Source organism: Procambarus clarkii, chromosome 16 (genome assembly GCF_040958095.1).
Source record: "Procambarus clarkii isolate CNS0578487 chromosome 16, FALCON_Pclarkii_2.0, whole genome shotgun sequence".
Taxonomy (NCBI): domain Eukaryota; kingdom Metazoa; phylum Arthropoda; class Malacostraca; order Decapoda; family Cambaridae; genus Procambarus; species Procambarus clarkii.
In genome coordinates, this window is record NC_091165.1 from 42,637,994 (window position 1) to 42,661,408 (window position 23,415).

Consider the following 23,415-nt stretch of genomic DNA (forward strand, 5'->3'; position numbering starts at 1 on the left):
CAGTGCTGGCCAGGTGAGTCCACAGTGCTGGCCAGGTGAGTCCACAGTGCTGGCCAGGTGAGTCCACAGTGCTGGCCAGGTGAGTCTAGAGTGCTGGCCAGGTGAGTCCACAGTGCTGGCCAGGTGAGTCCACAGTGCTGGCCAGGTGAGTCCACAGTGCTGGCCAGGTGAGTCCACAGTGCTGGCCAGAATAGTCCACAGTGCTGGCCAGAACAGTCCACAGTGCTGGCCAGAACAGTCCACAGTGCTGGCCAGAACAGTCCACAGTGCTGGCCAGAACAGTCCACAGTACTGGCCAGAACAGTCCACAGTGTTGGCCAGAACAGTCCACAGTGCTGGCCAGAACAGTCCACAGTGTTGGCCAGAACAGTCCACAGTGCTGGCCAGAACAGTCCACAGTGCTGGCCAGAACAGTCCACAGTGCTGGCCAGAACAGTCCACAGTGCTGGCCAGAACAGTCCACAGTGCTGGCCAGAACAGTCCACAGTGCTGGCCAGAACAGTCCACAGTGTTGGCCAGAACAGTCCACAGTGCTGGCCAGAACAGTCCACAGTGCTGGCCAGAACAGTCCACAGTGCTGGCCAGAACAGTCCACAGAGTTGGCCAGAACAGTCCACAGTGCTGGCCAGAACAGTCCACAGTGCTGGCCAGAACAGTCCACAGTGTTGGCCAGAACAGTCCACAGTGCTGGCCAGAACAGTCCACAGTGCTGGCCAGAACAGTCCACAGTGTTGGCCAGAACAGTCCACAGTGCTGGCCAGAACAGTCCACAGTGCTGGCCAGAACAGTCCACAGTGCTAGCCAGAACAGTCCACAGTGCTGGCCAGAACAGTCCACACTGCTGGCCAGAACAGTCCACCGTGTTGGCCAGGACAGTCCACACTGCTGGCCAGAACAGTCCACACTGCTGGCCAGAACAGTCCACAGTGCTGGCCAGAACAGTCCACACTGCTGGCCAGAACAGTCCACACTGCTGGCCAGAACAGTCCACACTGCTGGCCAGAACAGTCCACACTGCTGGCCAGAACAGTCCACAGTGTTGGCCAGAACAGTCCACAGTGTTGGCCAGAACAGTCCACACTGCTGGCCAGGACAGTCCACAGTGCTGGCCAGAACAGTCCACAGTGCTGGCCAGAACAGTCCACAGTGCTGGCCAGAAACAGTCCACAGTGCTGGCCAGAACAGTCCACAGTGCTGGCCAGAACAGTCCACAGTGTTGGCCAGAACAGTCCACAGTGCTGGCCAGAAACAGTCCACAGTGCTGGCCAGAAACAGTCCACAGTGCTGGCCAGAACAGTCCACAGTGCTGGCCAGAAACAGTCCACACTGCTGGCCAGAAACAGTCCACAGTGCTGGCCAGAACAGTCCACAGTGCTGGCCAGGACAGTCCACACTGCTGGCCAGAACAGTCCACACTGTTGGCCAGGACAGTCCACACTGCTGGCCAGAAACAGTCCACAGTGCTGGCCAGAACAGTCTACAGTGCTGGCCAGAACAGTCCACAGTGTTGGCCAGAACAGTCCACACTGCTGGCCAGAACAGTCCACAGTGCTGGCCAGAACAGTCCACACTGCTGGCCAGAACAGTCCACAGTGCTGGCCAGAAACAGTCCACAGTGCTGGCCAGAAACAGTCCACAGTGCTGGCCAGAACAGTCCACAGTGCTGGCCAGAACAGTCCACAGTGTTGGCCAGAACAGTCCACACTGCTGGTCAGAACAGTCCACAGTGCTGGCCAGAACAGTCCACAGTGCTGGCCAGAAACAGTCCACAGTGCTGGCCAGAACAGTCCACAGTGCTGGCCAGGACAGTCCACAGTGCTGGCCAGAACAGTCCACAGTGCTGGCCAGGACAGTCCACAGTGCTGGCCAGAAACAGTCCACAGTGCTGGCCAGAACAGTCCACAGTGCTGGCCAGAACAGTCCACAGTGCTGACCAGGACAGTCCACACTGCTGGCCAGAAACGGTCCACACTGCTGGCCAGAAACAGTCCACAGTGCTGGCCAGAAACGGTCCACACTGCTGGCCAGAAACGGTCCACACTGCTGGCCAGAAACGGTCCACACTGCTGGCCAGAAACGGTCCACACTGCTGGCCAGAAACGGTCCACACTGCTGGCCAGAAACGGACCACACTGCTGGCCAGAAACGGTCCACACTGCTGGCCAGAAACGGTCCACACTGCTGGCCAGAAACGGTCCACACTGCTGGCCAGAAACGGTCCACACTGCTGGCCAGAAACGGTCCACACTGCTGGCCAGAAACGGTCCACACTGCTGGCCAGAAACGGTCCACACTGCTGGCCAGAAACGGTCCACACTGCTGGCCAGAAACGGTCCACACTGCTGGCCAGAAACGGTCCACACTGCTGGCCAGAACAGTCCACACTACTGGCCAGTTGGTAACTTGCTAATTGGAACTTTCTGTCCACTATTATTCAGATTATATATTGAGATTAAATTATTAACAAAGATATATATATATATATATATATATATATATATATATATATATATATATATATATATATATATATATATATATATATATATGTTAATGTATGGTAAACAGGACTGCTTTATGTTATTTACGATTCATATTTTGCTGACACAGTCCGTCCTCTTAAGGTTTTCCCAACGTCAAGAAACTGTCGTACTAACGTGCCTTATCATAACCTACTAGAGGACCCAAAACAGAAAACGGGACAATTTGTAATTTTCGCGAACCGCTGCCATTTTCTAGTACGACATTTTTTGGCTGTATACGTAGAGTATATGTCTTCTTCTTCTTGATAGTAGGTGCAGTTTGCATGAAGGGTTTGTCCTCCCTATGACTGCACCAGTACTGATGTTGGTAGAGGCGTTTATGTTGAGGATGATAAGAGTTCCAAAAGTGCTTGTTGCGTTGTGGTGTAGACAGAGGAGCGGCGACTACAACAGAGGTGTGTGTTAGAGGGAGACTTGCGGCACCGTAGGGGGGTGTGTTGTGTTTATGGCGTCAGCTGATCCTTGGTGTTGCGACGAGGCAGTTGTTGTCTGTGTTTAGCTGTTGGTGGCGCCAGGTATAAATGTGGCGCGGGTCAGATGTGACCCAATTTGATGGTCGACTGGAGATATTTAGCCAGTGCTTTGACTATTTGGTATTTTTCCTCTAACGAGTGATCACCTTCTCCTAACATATGCTCGATGGTAAAGGGTATTTTAAGTGAGATAAATACTTGTTTGAAATTTACTCTGGCACTATAATGTCGGAAGCAGTGAAGGAGATAGTGTTCGATTGTTTCAGGCACCTGACAGTGGATGCAGAGTTCGTTGATGTCTGTTCTGTACTTAGAGCTGTGTGCTGCTAGTTTGGTGTCTCAGCCTTAATCTGGTCATCGCTATATCAATTTCTCTGCTTTTATATCTGACATGTTTCCAAGTTTCCCATTTCTTTTTAATGGACCCATAGTACAAAGGTGAGCATCACGTTTTCCCTTTCGTCGCAAAATCTTGGGTGATGGTATTTTTGAAGGCTCCTTTACGTGCAACATGGGGAATTGGATGACGGGTAATGTGAGGTGTGTTGTGCATTGCGTTGGCTAGTTGGTCTACAAGTTCATTATGGAGAATACCACAATGCGCTGGGACCCATTGGATAGAGGTGTCATAACCGTTCAAACGATGTTCATGAAGAAGTTGAAGACATGGGTAAACAAACTCCTTGCACATTGTTGAAGAGTACGTAATTGCTTGAATCACACTCTTGGAGTCACTGCAGATTGTATATGTCCCGATTGGTAGTGTTGTGATTATTTGGAGAGCTTGATATAAGGCATATAATTCAGCTGTGAAAACAGATAGTTGGTTTGGTAACCGCCATCCCTGCTTGAGATGGTATTCCGGTATCCATACAGCGCTAGTGACCGAGGGTACGTTGTTCATGATGATGCGAGATCCATCTGTATAAATCGCTGTGGTATTTGGGTAGCAATTTTTCATTGTTGAGACAAAGACTGAGGCTTTGGCTGAGTTTGGTGCAGACTTTGGAATGTTGTCTTCGAGTTGTATTGCTGTATTAGGAGTTGTATAAAGCCAAGGTGGAATGGGGGGGACAGTAAGTTGGGTTTCCGAGTTTTGGTGTAGAGAGGTCTATATTGAGGTTATTTATAGCCCGTGTGAGGAAAGGTTGCGAGTGATTGGTTGGGAAGCAGGGGTTATGTGGGAAAACTGTTGGGTTAATTTTTTATCTGTATGGGTGTGTCTGGTGAGAGGTGGTTCTAGTGAGGGCTTTAAGTATGGCGAGTCGGGGTTGTGTCTTCTGTTTAAGGTGTTGAATGTGTGCTTTCCAGGTAAGTGAGGGCGAGTCTAAGTGCATGCCAAGGTATTTATGTTCTCGTACGCGTTGGATGGGAGTGTTGTGTATTGTGAGGGTGGGTAGATGAGCAAGTCTTTTTTTAGTGAAAATCTGATAACAGGTTTTGGTAGTACTAACTTGAAGGCCCCATTGTTGTGTCCAGTCTATGAGGTGGTCAAGTGCTGTTTGCATCGTTGAGACTGTATAAGCTAGGGCATTATCTGAATAATACATCGTTTTCACAGCAGTTGCAACATCAGGATCTGCGGGTTGGTACAAGAATTCAACCAACTACGAACCACTTACTTTGATGAAAAGGAGCAGTAGAGCAACAGAAGTACACTTACATCGCATCAGGCTTGGATACCCATGTGCATGGGAAATATGCACACAGGTTCCGGAAGATGAGAGAAAATGTCAGCACTGTGGAGAAATCCCCGACAGACCACTGGAACATTATCTAACACAGTGCACAGTTACAAACTCATTAAGATTTCAACTTAGATTCAACAATAAATACTCATACTCCGCCCAAATAAAACAGAAACAAGCAACCCATAGTGGGCCAGTCAGAGGCTTAGGGCTCGCGCAGGAATATCCCTGCAAAAAAAAATAAAATACATTGTTAAGTCGTACGCCGAGAGGTGAAGAGGATGGGTTTTGGGCAAATTTACTAGAAATGCAGCAAAAAGTATGCTTAGTATGGAGCCTTGCGGGACGCCCGGTTGTAATGGGATGACATCAGAAAACTCGCCTTGTATATAGATTTGAGAGGTCCTGTTCGTAAGACAGGACTGTAACCATAAAAGTAATCTTCCCCGTACGCCTAAACGTGCAAGCTTTGCGAGGAGGCAAATATGAGAAATGCTGTCAAAAGCTCCTTTGAGGTGTAGGTAGAGAACAATACAAAATTTACTGTTTCTGAGAGAGTTGCGGATTTCATGTTCAAGGCAAAGTATTTGGTCAAGTGTGGAGCATTGCGGGCGAAATCCAGCTTGGAGTGACGGTTTAATATTATTATGCTCAAGGTACCTTTGGAGCCGAGTATGTATTAGCCTTTCCATGACTTTATTGAGGCATGATAGTAAGGAAATAGGTCTGTATGACGCAGGCTGGAATGGGTCTTTCCCGGTTTAAGGAAAGGAAGAATAATACTGGTCTGCCGTTGTTGTTTAAGATTCGCTACCTGGAACAAAAAGTTCCAAATAGCACGGGCTATGGTGAGCCCGTAGTAGGTCTGCCATTGTGAGGGAATATTCCTTGAGTCCAGCATAAGTTGCAGTAGTTTAGAAGAGTACTATGTGCAGTCGATGGAAGATATTTGATGAGTTCATATGGAATTCCATCCTCTCCAGGAGCCTTGCCAAGAGGTAGGTGGGTTATGGTTAATAGTAGCTCGCTTAAGGTGTACATGTTGTCGACGCCGAGCATGGGTAGCAGTATGGCACGATCAATTTCTTGTCTGAGGGAGTTTACGTCAAAATACTATAAGGATGACGGGAGACACCGTGCTCTATGATGCCCGCAGTGTTGCATGGGGGACCCAAGCACAACTCATATGAGGCATGACTCTAGCAATATTGATTAATGTTAATTATATATGTGTTCAAGGACAATTTTAATTGGTTGAGTTGCAAAACTTCGAATAGGCAAAATGGTGCAAATCTAAAGACCTTATTGTAATATAATACATAATATATATATATATATATATATTTAATGATGTTATATTTAATTAAATAAATCTAATAGATGAATTCCATTTCTTATTCAATTTGTTTTCTTCAGTGTTAATTCACGCAAAAAACTTTTGTGATTTGTTGAAAATTTACAATTGACAGCTTCGTTCACAGATTTTCAAGTTCACAATTAATTCGTAGAAGAATACAAGTCTGCCAATAGTTAATATATTTGCTCCCAGAGAACAGTTGACGAGCCGCTCCTTGTTACTGACAAGTAGCGATCATAAGCAACACAGTGTTCCTTAGGGCTGATAAGTCACAAGAAACACTGAGGACTCGGGTACTAAGTGATGTTGACGTTGTACAGGGAACAGGTACCGGCTACGGTTGATCAGCACGGGCATCTTGAGCTGCCCAATCACCTTCTCCGTGGAGCAGCACGCCTTCACCATCATCAGCACCGACGGCTCCCCCGTGGTGCCTCGCCCGGCTCACTCCCTCGTTATATATTCAGGTCAGTCCTAACGTACCTTTCTTGCTGGCTTTTACACTGGATCTTGCGGTCACTTATTGGCACTAGACATAGTGCCTCACTCTGTCCGGCCACAGGTGCAGGCAGGTGCACCTGTATGGGCAGTGGTGGTTGGTGGTGGCAGTGGTGGTTGGTGGTGGTAATGGTGGCTGGTGGTGGTAGTGGTGGCTGGTGGTGGCAGTGGTGGTTGGTGGTGGTAATGGTGGCTGGTGGTGGTAGTGGTGGCTGGTGGTGGTAGTGGTGGTTGGTGGTGGTAGTGGTGGCTGGTGGTGGTAGTGGGGCCTGGTGGTGGTAGTGGGGCCTGGTGGTGGTAGTGGTGGCTGGTGGTGGCAGTGGTGGTTGGTGGTGGTTGTGGAGGCTGGTGGTGGCAGTGGTGGTTGGTGGTGGTTTTGGAGGCTGGTGGTGGCAGTGGTGGTTGGTGGTGGTTGTGGAGGCTGGTGGTGGTAGTGGTGGCTGGTGGTGGTAGTGGGGCCTGGTGGTGGTAGTGGGGCCTGGTGGTGGTAGTGGTGGCTGGTGGTGGTAGTGGTGGTAGTGGGGCCTGGTGGTGGTAGTGGTGGTAGTGGTGGCTGGTGGTGGTAGTGGTGGTTGGTGGTGGCAGTGGTGGTTGGTGGTGGCAGTGGTGGTTGGTGGTGGTTGTGGAGGCTGGTGGTGGTAGTGGTGGCTGGTGGTGGTTATGGTGGTTGGTGGTGGTAATGGTGGCTGGTGGTGGTAGTGGTGGTTGGTGGTGGTTGTGGAGGCTGGTGGTGGTAGTGGTGGCTGGTGGTGGTAGTGGTGGCTGGTGGTGGTAGTGGTGGTTGGTGGTGGTTGTGGAGGCTGGTGGTGGTAGTGGTGGCTGGTGGTGGTAATGGTGGCTGGTGGTAGTAGTGGTGGTAGTGGGGCCTGGTGGTGGTAGTGGTGGCTGGTGGTGGTTGTGGTGGTAGTGGTGGCTGGTGGTGGTTGGTGGTGTCTGGTGGTGGTTGTGGAGGCTGGTGGTGGCTGGTGGTGGTTGTGGTGGCTGGTGGTGGTAGTGGTGGCTGGTGGTGGTTGGTGGTGTCTGGTGGTGGTTGTGGAGGCTGGTGGTGGTAGTGGTGGCTGGTGGTGGTTGTGGTGGCTGGTGGTGGTAGTGGTGGCTGGTGGTGGTTGGTGGTGTCTGTTGGTGGTTGTGGAGGCTGGTGGTGGTAGTGGTGGCTGGTGGTGGTTGTGGTGGCTGGTGGTGGTTGTGGTGGCTGGTGGTGGTAGTGGTGGCTGGTGGTGGTTGTGGTGGCTGGTGGTGGTAGTGGTGGCTGGTGGTGGTAGTGGTGGCTGGTGGTGGTTGTGGTGGCTGGTGGTGGTAGTGGTGGCTGGTGGTGGTTGTGGTGGCTGGTGGTGGTAGTGGTGGCTGGTGGTGGTAGTGGTGGCTGGTGGTGGTAGTGGTGGTTGGTGGTGGTTGTGGAGGCTGGTGGTGGTAGTGGTGGCTGGTGGTGGTAATGGTGGCTGGTGGTGGTAGTGGTGGCAGTGGAGGCTGGTGGTGGTAATGGTGGCTGGTGGTGGCTGGTGGTGGTAGTGGTGGCTGGTGGTGGTAGTGGTGGCTGGTGGTGGTAGTGGTGGCTGGTGGTGGTAGTGGAGGCTGGTGGTGGTAATGGTGGCTGGTGGTGGCTGGTGGTGGTAATGGTGGCTGGTGGTGGTAGTGGTGGCTGGTGGTGGTAGTGGTGGCTGGTGGTGGTAGTGGTGGCTGGTGGTGGTAGTGGTGGCTGGTGGTGGCTGGTGGTGGTAGTGGTGGCTGGTGGTGGTAGTGGTGGCTGGTGGTGGTAGTGGTTGCTGGTGGTGGTAGTGGTGGTTGGTGGTGGTTGTGGAGGCTGGTGGTGGTAGTGGTGGCTGGTGGTGGCTGGTGGTGGTAGTGGTGGCTGGTGGTGGTAGTGGTGGCTGGTGGTGGTAGTGGTGGCTGGTGGTGGTAGTGGTGGTTGGTGGTGGTTGTTGAGGCTTGTGGTGGTAGTGGTGGCTGGTGGTGGTAATGGTGGCTGTTGGTGGTAGTGGTGGTAGTGGTGGCTGGTGGTGGTAGTGGTGGCTGGTGGTGGTTGGTGGTGTCTGGTGGTGGTTGTGGAGGCTGGTGGTGGTAGTGGTGGCTGGTGGTGGTTGTGGTGGCTGGTGGTGGTAGTGGTGGCTGGTGGTGGTTGGTGGTGTCTGGTGGTGGTTGTGGAGGCTGGTGGTGGTAGTGGTGGTTGGTGGTGGTAATGGTGGCTGGTGGTGGTTGTGGTGGCTGGTGGTGGTAGTGGTGGCTGGTGGTGGTTGTGGTGGCTGGTGGTGGTAGAGGTGGCTGGTGGTGGTAGTGGTGGCTGGTGGTGGTTGTGGTGGTTGGTGGTGGTAAGGGTGGCTGGTGGTGGTAGTGGTGGCTGGTTGTGGTTGTGGTGGCTGGTGGTGGTAGGGGTGGCTGGTGGTGGTAGTGGTGGCTGGTGGTAGTTGTGGTGGCTGGTGGTAGCTGGTGGTGGTAGTGGTGGCTGGTGGTGGCAGTGGTGGCTGGTGGTGGTTGTGGTAGCTAGTGATGGTTGTTATGCCTAGTGATGGTTTTGGTGGCAGTGGTGGTAGTGGTGGTTGTGGTGATTGGTGGTGGTAGTGATGGCTGGTGGTAGTAGTGGTGGCTGGTGGTGGTTGTTGTGGCTGGTGGTAGTAGTGGTGGCTGGTAGTTGTAGTGGTGGCAGTGGTTGTTGGTGGTGGTAGTTGTGGCATTGGGGGCTGGTGGTGGTTGTGGTGGCTAGTGAGGGTTTTGGTGGCAGTGATGGTAGTGGTTGCTGGTGGTAGTAGTGGTGGCTGGTGGTGGTAGTGGTGGTAGTGGGGGCTGGTGATAGCTGGTGTTGGTAGTGGTGGCAGTGGTGGTAGTGCTGGCTGGTGGTGGTTGTGGTGGATCGTGATGATTGTCGTGGCTGGTGGTGGCAGTGGTACCTGGAGGTGGCAAGTGATGGTTGTGGTGGTAGTGGTGGTTGTGGTGGTTGTGGTGTTTGGTGGTGGTAGTGATAACTAGTGATGGTTGTTGTGGCTGATAGTGGTAGTAGTGGCTGGTGGTGGTAGTGGTAGCAGTTGTGGTTGTGGTGGCTAGTTCTGGTTGTGGTGCCTGGTGGTGGTTGTGAGAGCTGGTGGTGATTGTGATAGCTACTGGTGTTAGTGGTGGCAGTGGTTACTGCTATTGGTAGTGGTGGCAGTGGTGGCTGGTGTTGGTAGTGGTGGCAGTGGTGGCTGGTGGTGGTAGTTGTGGTAGATGGTAGTAGTGGTGGTTGTTGGTGGCTGGTGCTGGTAGTGGTGGTTGGTGGTGGCTGGTGGTGCTAGTGGTGGCAGTGCTGGTGGTGGTAGTGGTGGCAGTTGTGGTAGTGGTGGTTGGTGTTGGTAGTGGAGATTGGTGTTGGTAGTGGTGGCTGGTAGTGGCAGTGGTAACTGGTAGTGGCAGTGGTGGCTGGTGGTGATAGTGGTGGTGGTTGGTGGTGGTTGGTGGTGGCAGTGATGGTAATGATGGTTGTGGTGGCTGGTAGTGGCAGTAGTGGCTAGTGGTGGTAGTTGTGGTTGGTGGTGGCTGGTGGTGGTAGTGGTGGCTGGTAGTGGCAGTGGTGGTAGTAATGGCTGGTGGTGGTAGTGGTAGCAGTGGTGGTTGAGGTGGCTAGTGATAGTTGTGGTGGTTGTAATGGGTGGTGGTGGTAGTGGTGGCTGGTGGCTGGTAGTGGCTATGATGGCTGGTAGTGACAGTGGTGGCTGGTGGTGGTAGTGGTGGTTGGTGGTTGTTGTGGTGGCGTGCGGTGCTGTTAGAGGTTTACGACACTAACATAAGCTGAAAGTACTTTTGGGGCTAATAATAATCCAATACTGACATGCATTGTAATTATTTGTCTTACATTTAATAATAGTAACTGCATCATAGCGCATTTGGCCATCAAGAGCTGGACTTGCAGTTAACTTTCTTACCTCACGTGGACCTGGTCCTCGCCTCCGTCTGTAACATACAATGAGTCTAGGCAATACTTGTGTGTGTGTATGAGCCAGTGACCGGCAGGTGAGCGCTGGGACGTGGTGATCCAAGCTGACCAAGGCCGCTCTGGAACCTTCTGGATGAGCTTCATGGGCTCCATCGACTGTGCGAACACTCGCGCTCGTCAGTTCGCTCTGCTGGAGTACGAGAGTCAGCGAGCTCAGGTCAAGGGAACGTTTTATAGCAGCCAGCAGCAAGGTGGGGGCGGGACGCCTGCTGGAGCACTGCCTCCCCCGCCCGCCTTCACTGACGTTCCTCCTCCTGGCGTGGTGAGTTATCACTCCACACACTCTTCTCCGCTCATATTTACGAAGCTTCGAATCCCCACATTATTTGCACTCAACATTTTAGATAATCTTTTTTTTTTAATTTAAATTAAACCATAATTATTTGACTCTCAAGTATATATAGTATCGTATTGTATGATAACATTCTGTACACTGTATAACTTCCTACTATAGTGTATAATGGATAGTGACATTGGGTATGGTTTAGGTATGACGTAGACAGACATATATATATATATATATATATATATATATATATATATATATATATATATATGTCGTACCTAATAGCCAGAACGCACTTCTCAGTCTACTATGCAAGGCCCGATTTGCCTAATAAGCCAAGTTTTCATGAATTAATTGTTTTTCGGCTACCTAACCTACCTAACCTAACCTAACTTAACTTTTTCGGCTACCTAACCTAACCTAACCAATAAAGATAGGTTAGGTTAGGTTAGGTAGGGTTGGTTAGGTTCGGTCATATATACACGTCAATTGTAACTCAAATAAAAAAAATTGACCTCATACATAATGAAATGGGTAGCTTTATCATTTCATAAGAAAAAAAAAATAGAGAAAATATATTAATTCATGAAAACTTGGCTTATTAGGCAAATCGGGCCTTGCATAGTAGGCTGAGAAGTGCTTTCTGGCTACTAGGTACATTATATATATATATATATATATATATATATATATATATATATATATATATATATATATATATATATATATATATATATATATATATATATGAGGGCACATGGCTCCTCGTTACATAACTACCAGAGGTTAGGTTAAAGAACAACTAAGTTAATGTAACAGTTAATATCTGGGGAGACAAACACTAGTCCTTGTGGCTTCTTTATATTTCAAAACCTTTCCAAAATAAACGTTTAGTGTTATGTATTGAAGCTTCCTAATGTTGCAAAATGTTATTCTTGGTTTAATGATTAAGCGTTTGGGAATATTTTCAAAATATAAAGTTCAAAGATTTTTTTAGTGACTATGTTGTCTTACAAAATATTTAATTATGTTCTTCCACAGAGTCGGAACATTTTTGAGAAGTTTTGATATTATGGGTAGCGTTTCAGAGCTGTAGAAAACTATATTTAAAAAATATTCTAACAGGAATTAGGTCAATTCCCTTGTGTTGGAACAGATCTCCTGTAAACTAACCTAGCCAAGCATACCCTACCTTAGCTAGTATACTTGTTAGTTGTTAGTATACACTGCCTTAGTTTAACATAAAATAGTACACTCTAAATAAACCTAACTAGCTAACCCTGTATTAGTTCAACGTAAAATAGTGTGCCCCTAACCAAACCTAACTAGCATACCCTACTTTAGGTTAAAGCTAAATTTTATAAACTAACTAAACCCAACCTAGCATAACTGAAGTTTACCTTGCATAACCTAACTAAACTTACCATAAGATAACCTAACTTGGTTTAAGGTAACCCAATATGACCTACCTGAAGTAACATGTCACATAACGTAACCTATGAGTCCCCCTGGCACACGCACATGCTCTCAATTAACTCTTTTAATTGCAAAGGGTTTTGCCATTTTCTAATTATTTTGTCTTTTAGATATAAGTCTTTTATAAAAAAAAGGGGGGGGTGGTAGGAGAAGCGAACACTCATACGTATTCAGAGTTAAATGGCAAGTTTTTCTCTGAATGCTCTGTGTTCCCTTCTCTGAGGCTGTGGGTCCCTATAATTGTACCAGAGGTGGTACCTCCCTATATAGTCTTTTGTTATACTGATGTCACTTATAAATTGTTGTTGTGTCAAAAGCTCACCATTTTTAGTACTTTTGAAACTTGACTGTAAAAACACTTTTTTTTTTTATTTTCCAAATTTTTCATGTTTTCTTAAGTAAAGCCATGTTAGTGTTAATGTTACCTCAGGTTACCACATGTTAATGATTGTGTTATCTTAAACTAAGATACACTTTTAAGGTTTCCTTAAGTTAACACATATTGTAAGTGATTTATTAAGCACAGGAAGAGTGTGAGTGATATAGTGAGGTAAGAGTGACACTGTAACCTTGCAGCAAGTGAACAGCGTCAACAGTGCCTGCTATGATGACCTGGTGTGTGTGGCTGACCTCAGGTCCCACTACTCCCTGCCGGAGGCGCTGAAGACTCCCCACGCCGACATCACACTATATCTGGCCTTCCAGGTCCGCAACATTAACAATGATCATTTCTACTCCAGGGTATTTTATCCTTTTGAAGCCGGTAAGTAGTAGCTCTTGTATTTCTGTTTTCTTATTTCTTTATAAATTAGAGTTTCGGGCAAGGAGGTAATATGTAGAGTAGCGGTTTGCAGAATCGTCTCAGTGTCAATTGGTCCTGGATTCGATCCGCGTGCAGAACGGAGACGTTTAGGCAAGTTTCCTCTTACTTGATGACTTCTACTCGTCAAGTACTAGGTAGGTAGATACCTAGGAGTTGGTCGACTGTTTGGGATTGCATCGTCTTGCACCCCCCCCCCCCCCTGTTCCCCAGTGTTTTCTTAAACATTTTCAACTGAAAATTCTGAATGCTTCTTTTCACCTCCCTCAGGAAACACAGAAGAATTCACTTATTCATGTCCATAATATATGCTGGTACTGACTATCCTTGATTTGTTAAGTCGTTTCGTAACACTCATTAAGCACATACATCTGCCTCACTACTGTGAGGTGAGTAGTGAGGCAGATACACGAGACGAGATACTCACATATTGAAGATCTCATTTCTCTAAGCGAGATTATTAATTAAATATCACCAGCTTGTAATATATATATATATATATATATATATATATATATATATATATATATATATATATATATATATATATATATATATATATATATTTATATATATATATATATATTTATATATATATATATATATATATATATATATATATATATATATATATATATATATATATATATATATATATATATATATATTATTAAATATGACCGAAAAAGTAAGATTAATAATTCACCCACGAATTTTCTCAATCTTTCGTACATTTCTTTTCACTGTTGGAGGTTATTCAAAAATCAATTCTCCAAAATTCATTTTTATTTCTAGTCTGACGCGACACTTGAGCGCGTTTCGTAAAACTTATTACATTTTCAAAGACTTTACACATACACAACTGAATAGAACTTACATATCTCCGATTTGTTTATATCTACATTTGAGTGAGGTGGATGGGGTGAGGTGGTATTTAATAGGGTATTAATTTCATCAACACAAGACAGAACACGAAACAATGGGTATTGAAATGGAAGTGATTGTAGAAAGCCTATTGGTCCATATTTCTCCGCTCCAATATAGAAGCATCAAGAAATATGGACCAATAGGCTTTCTACAATCACTTCCATTTCAATACCCATTGTTTCGTGTTCTGTCTTGTGTTGATGAAATTAATACCCTATTAAATACCACCACTGTGTTGTTCCCCCTCCACCACTGTGTTGTTCACCCTCCACCACTGTGTTGTTCCCCCTCCACCACTGTGTTGTTCACCCTCCACCACTGTGTTGTTCCCCCCTCCACCACTGTGTTGTTCCCCCTCCACCACCGTGTTGTTCCCCCTCCACCACTGTGTTGTTCCCCCTCCACCACCGTGTTGTTCCCCCTCCACCACTGTGTTGTTCCCCCTCCACCACTGTGTTGTTCCCCCTCCACCACTGTGTTGTTCACCCTCCACCACTGTGTTGTTCCCCCTCCACCACTGTGTTGTTCACCCTCCACCACTGTGTTGTTCACCCTCCACCACCGTGTTGTTCACCCTCCACCACCGTGTTGTTCACCCTCCACCACTGTGTTGTTCACCCTCCACCACTGTGTTGTTCACCCTCCACCACTGTGTTGTTCACCCTCCACCACCGTGTTGTTCACCCTCCACCACTGTGTTGTTCACCCTCCACCACCGTGTTGTTCACCCTCCACCACTGTGTTGTTCACCCTCCACCACTGTGTTGTTCACCCTCCACCACTGTGTTGTTCCCCCTCCACCACTGTGTTGTTCACCCTCCACCACTGTGTTGTTCACCCTCCACCACTGTGTTGTTCACCCTCCACCACTGTGTTGTTCACCCTCCACCACTGTGTTGTTCACCCTCCACCACCGTGTTGTTCACCCTCCACCACTGTGTTGTTCCCCCTCCACCACTGTGTTGTTCCCCCTCCACCACCGTGTTGTTCACCCTCCACCACTGTGTTGTTCACCCTCCACCACCGTGTTGTTCCCCCTCCACCACTGTGTTGTTCACCCTCCACCACTGTGTTGTTCCCCCTCCACCACTGTGTTGTTCCCCCTCCACCACTGTGTTGTTCACCCTCCACCACCGTGTTGTTCACCCCCCACCACTGTGTTGTTCACCCTCCACCACTGTGTTGTTCCCCCTCCACCACCGTGTTGTTCACCCTCCACCACTGTGTTGTTCACCCTCCACCACTGTGTTGTTCACCCTCCACCACCGTGTTGTTCACCCTCCACCACTGTGTTGTTCACCATCCACCACTGTGTTGTTCACCCTCCACCACTGTGTTGTTCACCCTCCACCACTGTGTTGTTCCCCCTCCACCACTGTGTTGTTCCCCCCTCCACCACTGTGTTGTTCACCCTCCACCACTGTGTTGTTCCCCCTCCACCACTGTGTTGTTCCCCCTCCACCACTGTGTTGTTCCCCCTCCACCACTGTGTTGTTCCCCCCTCCACCACTGTGTTGTTCCCCCTCCACCACTGTGTTGTTCACCCTCCACCACCGTGTTGTTCACCCTCCACCACTGTGTTGTTCACCCTCCACCACTGTGTTCTCCCCCTCCACCACTGTGTTGTTCACCCTCCACCACTGTGTTGTTCACCCTCCACCACTGTGTTGTTCACCCTCCACCACTGTGTTGTTCACCCTCCACCACTGTGTTGTTCACCCTCCACCACCGTATTGTTCACCCTCCACCACCGTGTTGTTCACCCTCCACCACCGTGTTGTTCCCCCTCCACCACTGTGTTGTTCACCCTCCACCACCGTGTTGTTCACCCTCCACCACTGTGTTGTTCACCCTCCACCACCGTGTTGTTCACCCTCCACCACCGTGTTGTTCACCCTCCACCACTGTGTTGTTCACCCTCCACCACTGTGTTGTTCCCCCCTCCACCACTGTGTTGTTCACCCTCCACCACTGTGTTGTTCCCCCTCCACCACTGTGTTGTTCCCCCTCCACCACTGTGTTGTTCACCCTCCACCACCGTGTTGTTCACCCTCCACCACTGTGTTGTTCACCCTCCACCACTGTGTTGTTCCCCCTCCACCACCGTGTTGTTCACCCTCCACCACTGTGTTGTTCACCCTCCACCACTGTGTTGTTCACCCACCACCACCGTGTTGTTCACCCTCCACCACTGTGTTGTTCACCCTCCACCACTGTGTTGTTCACCCTCCACCACTGTGTTGTTCACCCTCCACCACTGTGTTGTTCCCCCTCCACCACTGTGTTGTTCCCCCCTCCACCACTGTGTTGTTCACCCTCCACCACTGTGTTGTTCCCCCTCCACCACTGTGTTGTTCCCCCTCCACCACTGTGTTGTTCCCCCTCCACCACTGTGTTGTTCCCCCCTCCACCACTGTGTTGTTCCCCCTCCACCACTGTGTTGTTCACCCTCCACCACCGTGTTGTTCACCCTCCACCACTGTGTTGTTCACCCTCCACCACTGTGTTGTCCCCCTCCACCACTGTGTTGTTCACCCTCCACCACTGTGTTGTTCACCCTCCACCATTGTGTTGTTCACCCTCCACCACTGTGTTGTTCACCCTCCACCACTGTGTTGTTCACCCTCCACCACCGTATTGTTCACCCTCCACCACCGTGTTGTTCACCCTCCACCACCGTGTTGTTCCCCCTCCACCACTGTGTTGTTCACCCTCCACCACCGTGTTGTTCACCCTCCACCACTGTGTTGTTCACCCTCCACCACCGTGTTGTTCACCCTCCACCACCGTGTTGTTCACCCTCCACCACCGTGTTGTTCACCCTCCACCACTGTGTTGTTCCCCCTCCACCACTGTGTTGTTCACCCTCCACCACCGTGTTGTTCACCCTCCACCACTGTGTTGTTCCCCCTCCACCACCGTGTTGTTCACCCTCCACCACTGTGTTGTTCACCCTCCACCACCGTGTTGATCACCCTCCACCACTGTGTTGTTCCCCCCTCCACCACTGTGTTGTTCCCCCTCCACCACTGTGTTGTTCCCCCTCCACCACTGTGTTGTTCCCCCTCCACCACTGTGTTGTTCCCCCTCCACCACTGTGTTGTTCCCCCTCCACCACTGTGTTGTTCCCCCTCCACCACTGTGTTGTTCCCCCTCCACCACCGTGTTGTTCCCCCTCCACCACTGTGTTGTTCACCCTGCACCACTGTGTTGTTCACCCTCCACCACTGTGTTGTTCACCCTCCACCACTGTGTTGTTCCCCCTCCACCACCGTGTTGTTCCCCCTCCACCACCGTGTTGTTCCCCCTCCACCACTGTGTTGTTCCCCCTCCACCACTGTGTTGTTCCCCCTCCACCACCGTGTTGTTCCCCCTCCACCACCGTGTTGTTCCCCCTCCACCACTGTGTTGTTCACCCTCCACCACCGTGTTGTTCCCCCTCCACCACTGTGTTGTTCCCCCTCCACCACTGTGTTGTTCACCCTCACCACCGTGTTGTTCCCCCTCCACCACTGTGTTGTTCACCCTCCACCACTGTGTTGTTCCCCCTCCGCCACTGTGTTGTTCACCCTCCACCACCGTGTTGTTCCCCCTCCACCACTGTGTTGTTCACCCTCACCACCGTGTTGTTCCCCCTCCACCACTGTGTTGTTCACCCTCCACCACTGTGTTGTTCCCCCTCCACCACTGTGTTGTTCACCCTCCACCACCGTGTTGTTCCCCCTCCACCACTGTGTTGTTCACCCTCCACCACCGTGTTGTTCCCCCTCCACCACTGTGTTGTTCACCCTCCACCACTGTGTTGTTCCCCCTCCACCACTGTGTTGTTCCCCCTCCACCACTGTGTTGTTCCCCCTCCACCACTGTGTTGTTCCCCCTCCACCACTGTGTTGTTCCCCCTCCACCACTGTGTTGTTCCCCCTCCACCACCGTGTTGTTCCCCCTCCACCACTGTGTTGTTCCCCCTCCACCACCGTGTTGTTCCCCCTCCACCACCGTGTTGTTCCCCCTCCACCACCGTGTTGTTCCCCCTCCACCGCTGTGTGAAGAAAAATATAAGAAATATTGAGAAGAATCGTGTTACTTTTCGGTCATATTGATGCACACACACACACACAGGGAGGTTCAGGGAGGGTAAATCTTGCCTTACAGGCTTGATAGAATTCTACGATCAGGTGACAAAGATTAAACAAGAAAGAGAAGGGTGGGCGGACTGCATTTTTTTGGACTGTCGGAAAGTCTTTGACACAGTACCTCATAAAAGGTTGATGCATAAGCTGGAGAAACAGGCAGGAGCAACTGGTAGGGCGCTCCAGTGGATAAGGGAGTACCTAAACAATAGGAAGCAGAGAGTTACAGTGAGGGGTGAGACCTCAGACTGGCGTGAAGTCACCAGTGGAGTCCCACAGGGCTCTGTACTTGGACTTATCTTGTTTCTGATATACGTAAATGATCTCCCAGAGAGTATAGACTCATTCCTCTCAATGTTTGCTGACGACGCCAAAATTATGAGAAGGATTAAGACAGAAGAGGACTGTTTGAAGCTTCAAGAAGACCTAGACAAGCTGCAGGAATGGTCGAACAAATGGCTGTTAGAGTTTAATCCAAGCAAATGTAATGTAATGAAGATAGGGGTAGGAAGCAGGAGACCAGATACAAGGTATCACTTGGGAGATGAAATACTTCAAGAGTCCGAGAGAGAGAAAGACCTGGGGGTTGATATCACGACAGACTTGTCCCCTGATGCTCATATCAAGAGGATAACAGCAGCAGCATATGCCAGGTTGGCTAACATAAGAACGGCCTTTAGAAACTTGTGTAAGGAATCTTTCAGAACATTATATACCACATATGTCAGACCAATCCTGGAGTATGCGGCACCAGCATGGAGTCCATATCTAGTCAAGCATAAGGCTAAAATGGAAAAGGTTCAAAGGTTTACCACCAGACTAGTACCCGAGCTGAGAGGTATGAGCTACGAGGAGAGACTACGGGAATTAAACCTCACTTCGTTGGAAGACAGAAGAGTTAGGGGGGACATGATCACCACATTCAAGATCCTCAAGGGAATTGACAGGGTTGATAAAGACAGGCTGTTTAACACAAGGGGCACACGCACTAGGGGACACAGGTGGAAACTGAGTGCCCAAATGAGCCACAGAGATATTAGAAAGAACTTTTTTAGTGTCAGAGTGGTTGACAAATGGAATGCATTAGGAAGTGATGTGGTGGAGGCTGACTCCATACACAGTTTCAAGTGTAGATATGATAAAGCCCAATAGGCTCAGGAACCTTACACCTGTTGATTTACAGTTGAGAGGCGGGACCAAAGAGCCAGAGCTCAACCCCCGCAAGCACAACTAGGTGAGTACAACTAGGTGAGTACACACACATATATATATATATATATATATATATATATATATTATTAAATATGACCGAAAAAGTAAGATTAATAATTCTAACACGAATTTTCTCAATCTTTCGTACATTACGCTTCACTGTTGGAGGTAAATCAAAAATCACTTCTCCAAAATTCATTTTTATTTCTAGTCTGACGCGACACGGGCGCGTTTCGTAAAACTTATTACATTTTCAAAGACTTCACAAATACACAACTGATTAGAACTTGCGTTTCCCTGATTTTATATCTACATTTGAGTGAGGTGGGAAGGGTGATGTGGCATTAACACAAGACAGAACACTAGGGGATATTAATAGGGTATTAAAAGTATCAACACAAGACAGAACAGAAACAATGGGTATTGAATAGAAGTGTTTGTAGAAAGCCTATTGGTCCATATTTCTTGATGCTTCTATATTGGAGCGGAGTCTTGAGGTGGGTAGAATATAGTTGTGCAATAATTGGCTGTTGATTGCTGGTGTTGACTTCTTGATGTGTAGTGCCTCGCAAACGTCAAGCCGCCTGCTATCGCTGTATCTATCGATGATTTCTGTGTTGTTTACTAGGATTTCTCTGGCGATGGTTTGGTTATGGGAAGAGATTATATGTTCCTTAATGGAGCCCTGTTGCTTATGCATCGTTAAACGTCTAGAAAGAGATGTTGTTGTCTTGCCTATATCCTGGGTTTTTTGGAGCTTACAGTCCCCAAGTGGGCATTTGAAGGCATAGACGACGTTAGTCTCTTTTAAAGCGTTCTGTTTTGTGTCTGGAGAGTTTCTCATGAGTAGGCTGGCCGTTTTTCTGGTTTTATAGTAAATCGTCAGTTGTATCCTCTGATTTTTGTCTGTAGGGATAACGTTTCTATTAACAATATCTTTCAGGACCCTTTCCTCCGTTTTATGAGCTGTGGAAAAGAAGTTCCTGTAAAATAGTCTAATAGGGGGTATAGGTGTTGTGTTAGTTGTCTCTTCGGAGGTTGCATGGCTTTTCACTTTCCTTCTTATGATGTCTTCGATGAAACCATTGGAGAAGCCGTTATTGACTAGGACCTGCCTTACCCTACAGAGTTCTTCGTCGACTTGCTTCCATTCTGAGCTGTGGCTGAGAGCACGGTCGACGTATGCGTTAACAACACTCCTCTTGTACCTGTCAGGGCAGTCGCTGTTGGCATTTAGGCACATTCCTATGTTTGTTTCCTTTGTGTAGACTGCAGTGTGGAAACCTCCGCCCTTTTCCATGACTGTTACATCTAGAAAAGGCAGCTTCCCATCCTTTTCCGTCTCGTAAGTGAAACGCAGCACAGAACTCTGCTCAAATGCCTCCTTCAGCTCCTGCAGATGTCTGACATCAGGTACCTGTGTAAAAATGTCGTCAACATACCTGCAGTATATGGCCGGTTTCAAGTTCATGTCGACTAAGACTTTTTGCTCGATGGTACCCATGTAGAAGTTTGCAAACAGGACACCTAGGGGAGAACCCATGGCGACCCCATCTACTTGCTTATACATGTGCCCATCCGGGCTCAAGAAGGGTGCCTCTTTAGTACAAGCTTGGAGTAGTTTCCTCAGAATACTTTCTGGCATGTCAAGAGGAGTACAGGCTGGATCACGATACACTCTGTCGGCTATCATTCCGATTGTCTCGTCCACAGGTACGTTGGTAAACAGCGATTCTACGTCCAACGAGGCTCTTATCCCTGTGGCCCGTGCGCCCCGCAGTAAGTCCACAAATTCCTTTGGAGACTTCAGGCTGAAGGCGCAAGGAACATAAGGAGTCAGCAGGCCGTTGAGTCGCTTCGCCAGTCTGTACGTGGGTGTGGGTATCTGGCTAATGATTGGCCGAAGTGGGTTTCCAGGCTTGTGCGTCTTGACATTTCCATACGCATATCCAGGTTTATATTCCCCAATGATCTTTGGCAGGTGGAGTCCGGATTTCTTGGTGTTCACAGTTTCGATCAGTTTGTTGACCTTTGCTTTTAATTCGGCTGTAGTGTCCTTCGTTACCCTTTGGAACTTAGTTTGGTCAGAGAGTATGATGTTCATTTTCGCCAGATATTCGTCTTTTTTAAGAATGACATATATTGGCGACTTGTCACCTCTCCTGACAACTATCTCCTTGTTCTCACGAAGGCTTTTAGCTGCCGCTTTAAGCCGAATTAAAAGCAAAGGTCAACAAACTGATCGAAACTGTGAACGCCAAGAAATCCGGACTCCACCTGCCAAAGATCATTGGGGAATATAAACCTGGATATGCGTATGGAAATGTCAAGACGCACAAGCCTGGAAACCCACTTCGGCCAATCATTAGCCAGATACCCACACCCACGTACAGACTGGCGAAGCGACTCAACGGCCTGCTGACTCCTTATGTTCCTTGCGCCTTCAGCCTGAAGTCTCCAAAGGAATTTGTGGACTTACTGCGGGGCGCACGGGCCACAGGGATAAGAGCCTCGTTGGACGTAGAATCGCTGTTTACCAACGTACCTGTGGACGAGACAATCGGAATGATAGCCGACAGAGTGTATCGTGATCCAGCCTGTACTCCTCTTGACATGCCAGAAAGTATTCTGAGGAAACTACTCCAAGCTTGTACTAAAGAGGCACCCTTCTTGAGCCCGGATGGGCACATGTATAAGCAAGTAGATGGGGTCGCCATGGGTTCTCCCCTAGGTGTCCTGTTTGCAAACTTCTACATGGGTACCATCGAGCAAAAAGTCTTAGTCGACATGAACTTGAAACCGGCCATATACTGCAGGTATGTTGACGACATTTTTACACAGGTACCTGATGTCAGACATCTGCAGGAGCTGAAGGAGGCATTTGAGCAGAGTTCTGTGCTGCGTTTCACTTACGAGACGGAAAAGGATGGGAAGCTGCCTTTTCTAGATGTAACAGTCATGGAAAAGGGCGGAGGTTTCCACACTGCAGTCTACACAAAGGAAACAAACATAGGAATGTGCCTAAATGCCAACAGCGACTGCCCTGACAGGTACAAGGGGAGTGTTGTTAACGCATACGTCGACCGTGCTCTCAGCGACAGCTCAGAATGGAAGCAAGTCGACGAAGAACTCTGTAGGGTAAGGCAGGTCCTAGTCAATAACGGCTTCTCCAATGGTTTCATCGAAGTCATCATAAGAAGGAAAGTGAAAAGCCATGCAACCTCCGAAGAGACAACTAACACAACACCTATACCCCCTATTAGACTATTTTACAGGAACTTCTTTTCCACAGCTCATAAAACGGAGGAAAGGGTCCTGAAAGATATTGTTAATAGAAACGTTATCCCTACAGACAAAAATCAGAGGATACAACTGACGATTTACTATAAAACCAGAAAAACGGCCAGCCTACTCATGAGAAACTCTCCAGACACAAAACAGAACGCTTTAAAAGAGACTAACGTCGTCTATGCCTTCAAATGCCCACTTGGGGACTGTAAGCTCCAAAAAACCCAGTATATAGGCAAGACAACAACATCTCTTTCTAGACGTTTAACGATGCATAAGCAACAGGGCTCCATTAAGGAACATATAATCTCTTCCCATAACCAAACCATCGCCAGAGAAATCCTAGTAAACAACACAGAAATCATCGATAGATACAGCGATAGCAGGCGGCTTGACGTTTGCGAGGCACTACACATCAAGAAGTCAACACCAGCAATCAACAGCCAATTATTGCACAACTATATTCTACCCACCTCAAGACTCCGCTCCAATATAGAAGCATCAAGAAATATGGACCAATAGGCTTTCTACAAACACTTCTATTCAATACCCATTGTTTCTGTTCTGTCTTGTGTTGATACTTTTAATACCCTATTAATATCCCCTAGTGTTCTGTCTTGTGTTAATGCCACATCACCCTTCCCACCTCACTCAAATGTAGATATAAAATCAGGGAAACGCAAGTTCTAATCAGTTGTGTATTTGTGAAGTCTTTGAAAATGTAATAAGTTTTACGAAACGCGCCCGTGTCGCGTC

The 23,415-nt window shown here is 48.5% G+C and overlaps 1 protein-coding gene across 1 annotated transcript in view; it reads left to right on the top strand.

The window, feature by feature from the left end:
- Nucleotides 1–23,415, top strand: part of LOC123760122 (uncharacterized) — a 151,327-nt gene that overhangs the window by 101,970 nt on the left and 25,942 nt on the right. Inside the window, exons 8-10 of the mRNA XM_069325473.1 lie at nt 6,382–6,528; nt 10,538–10,782; nt 12,859–13,045. Of these exons, the coding sequence (XP_069181574.1) occupies nt 6,382–6,528; nt 10,538–10,782; nt 12,859–13,045 (579 nt within the window). The remainder of the gene's footprint in view (nt 1–6,381; nt 6,529–10,537; nt 10,783–12,858; nt 13,046–23,415) is intronic.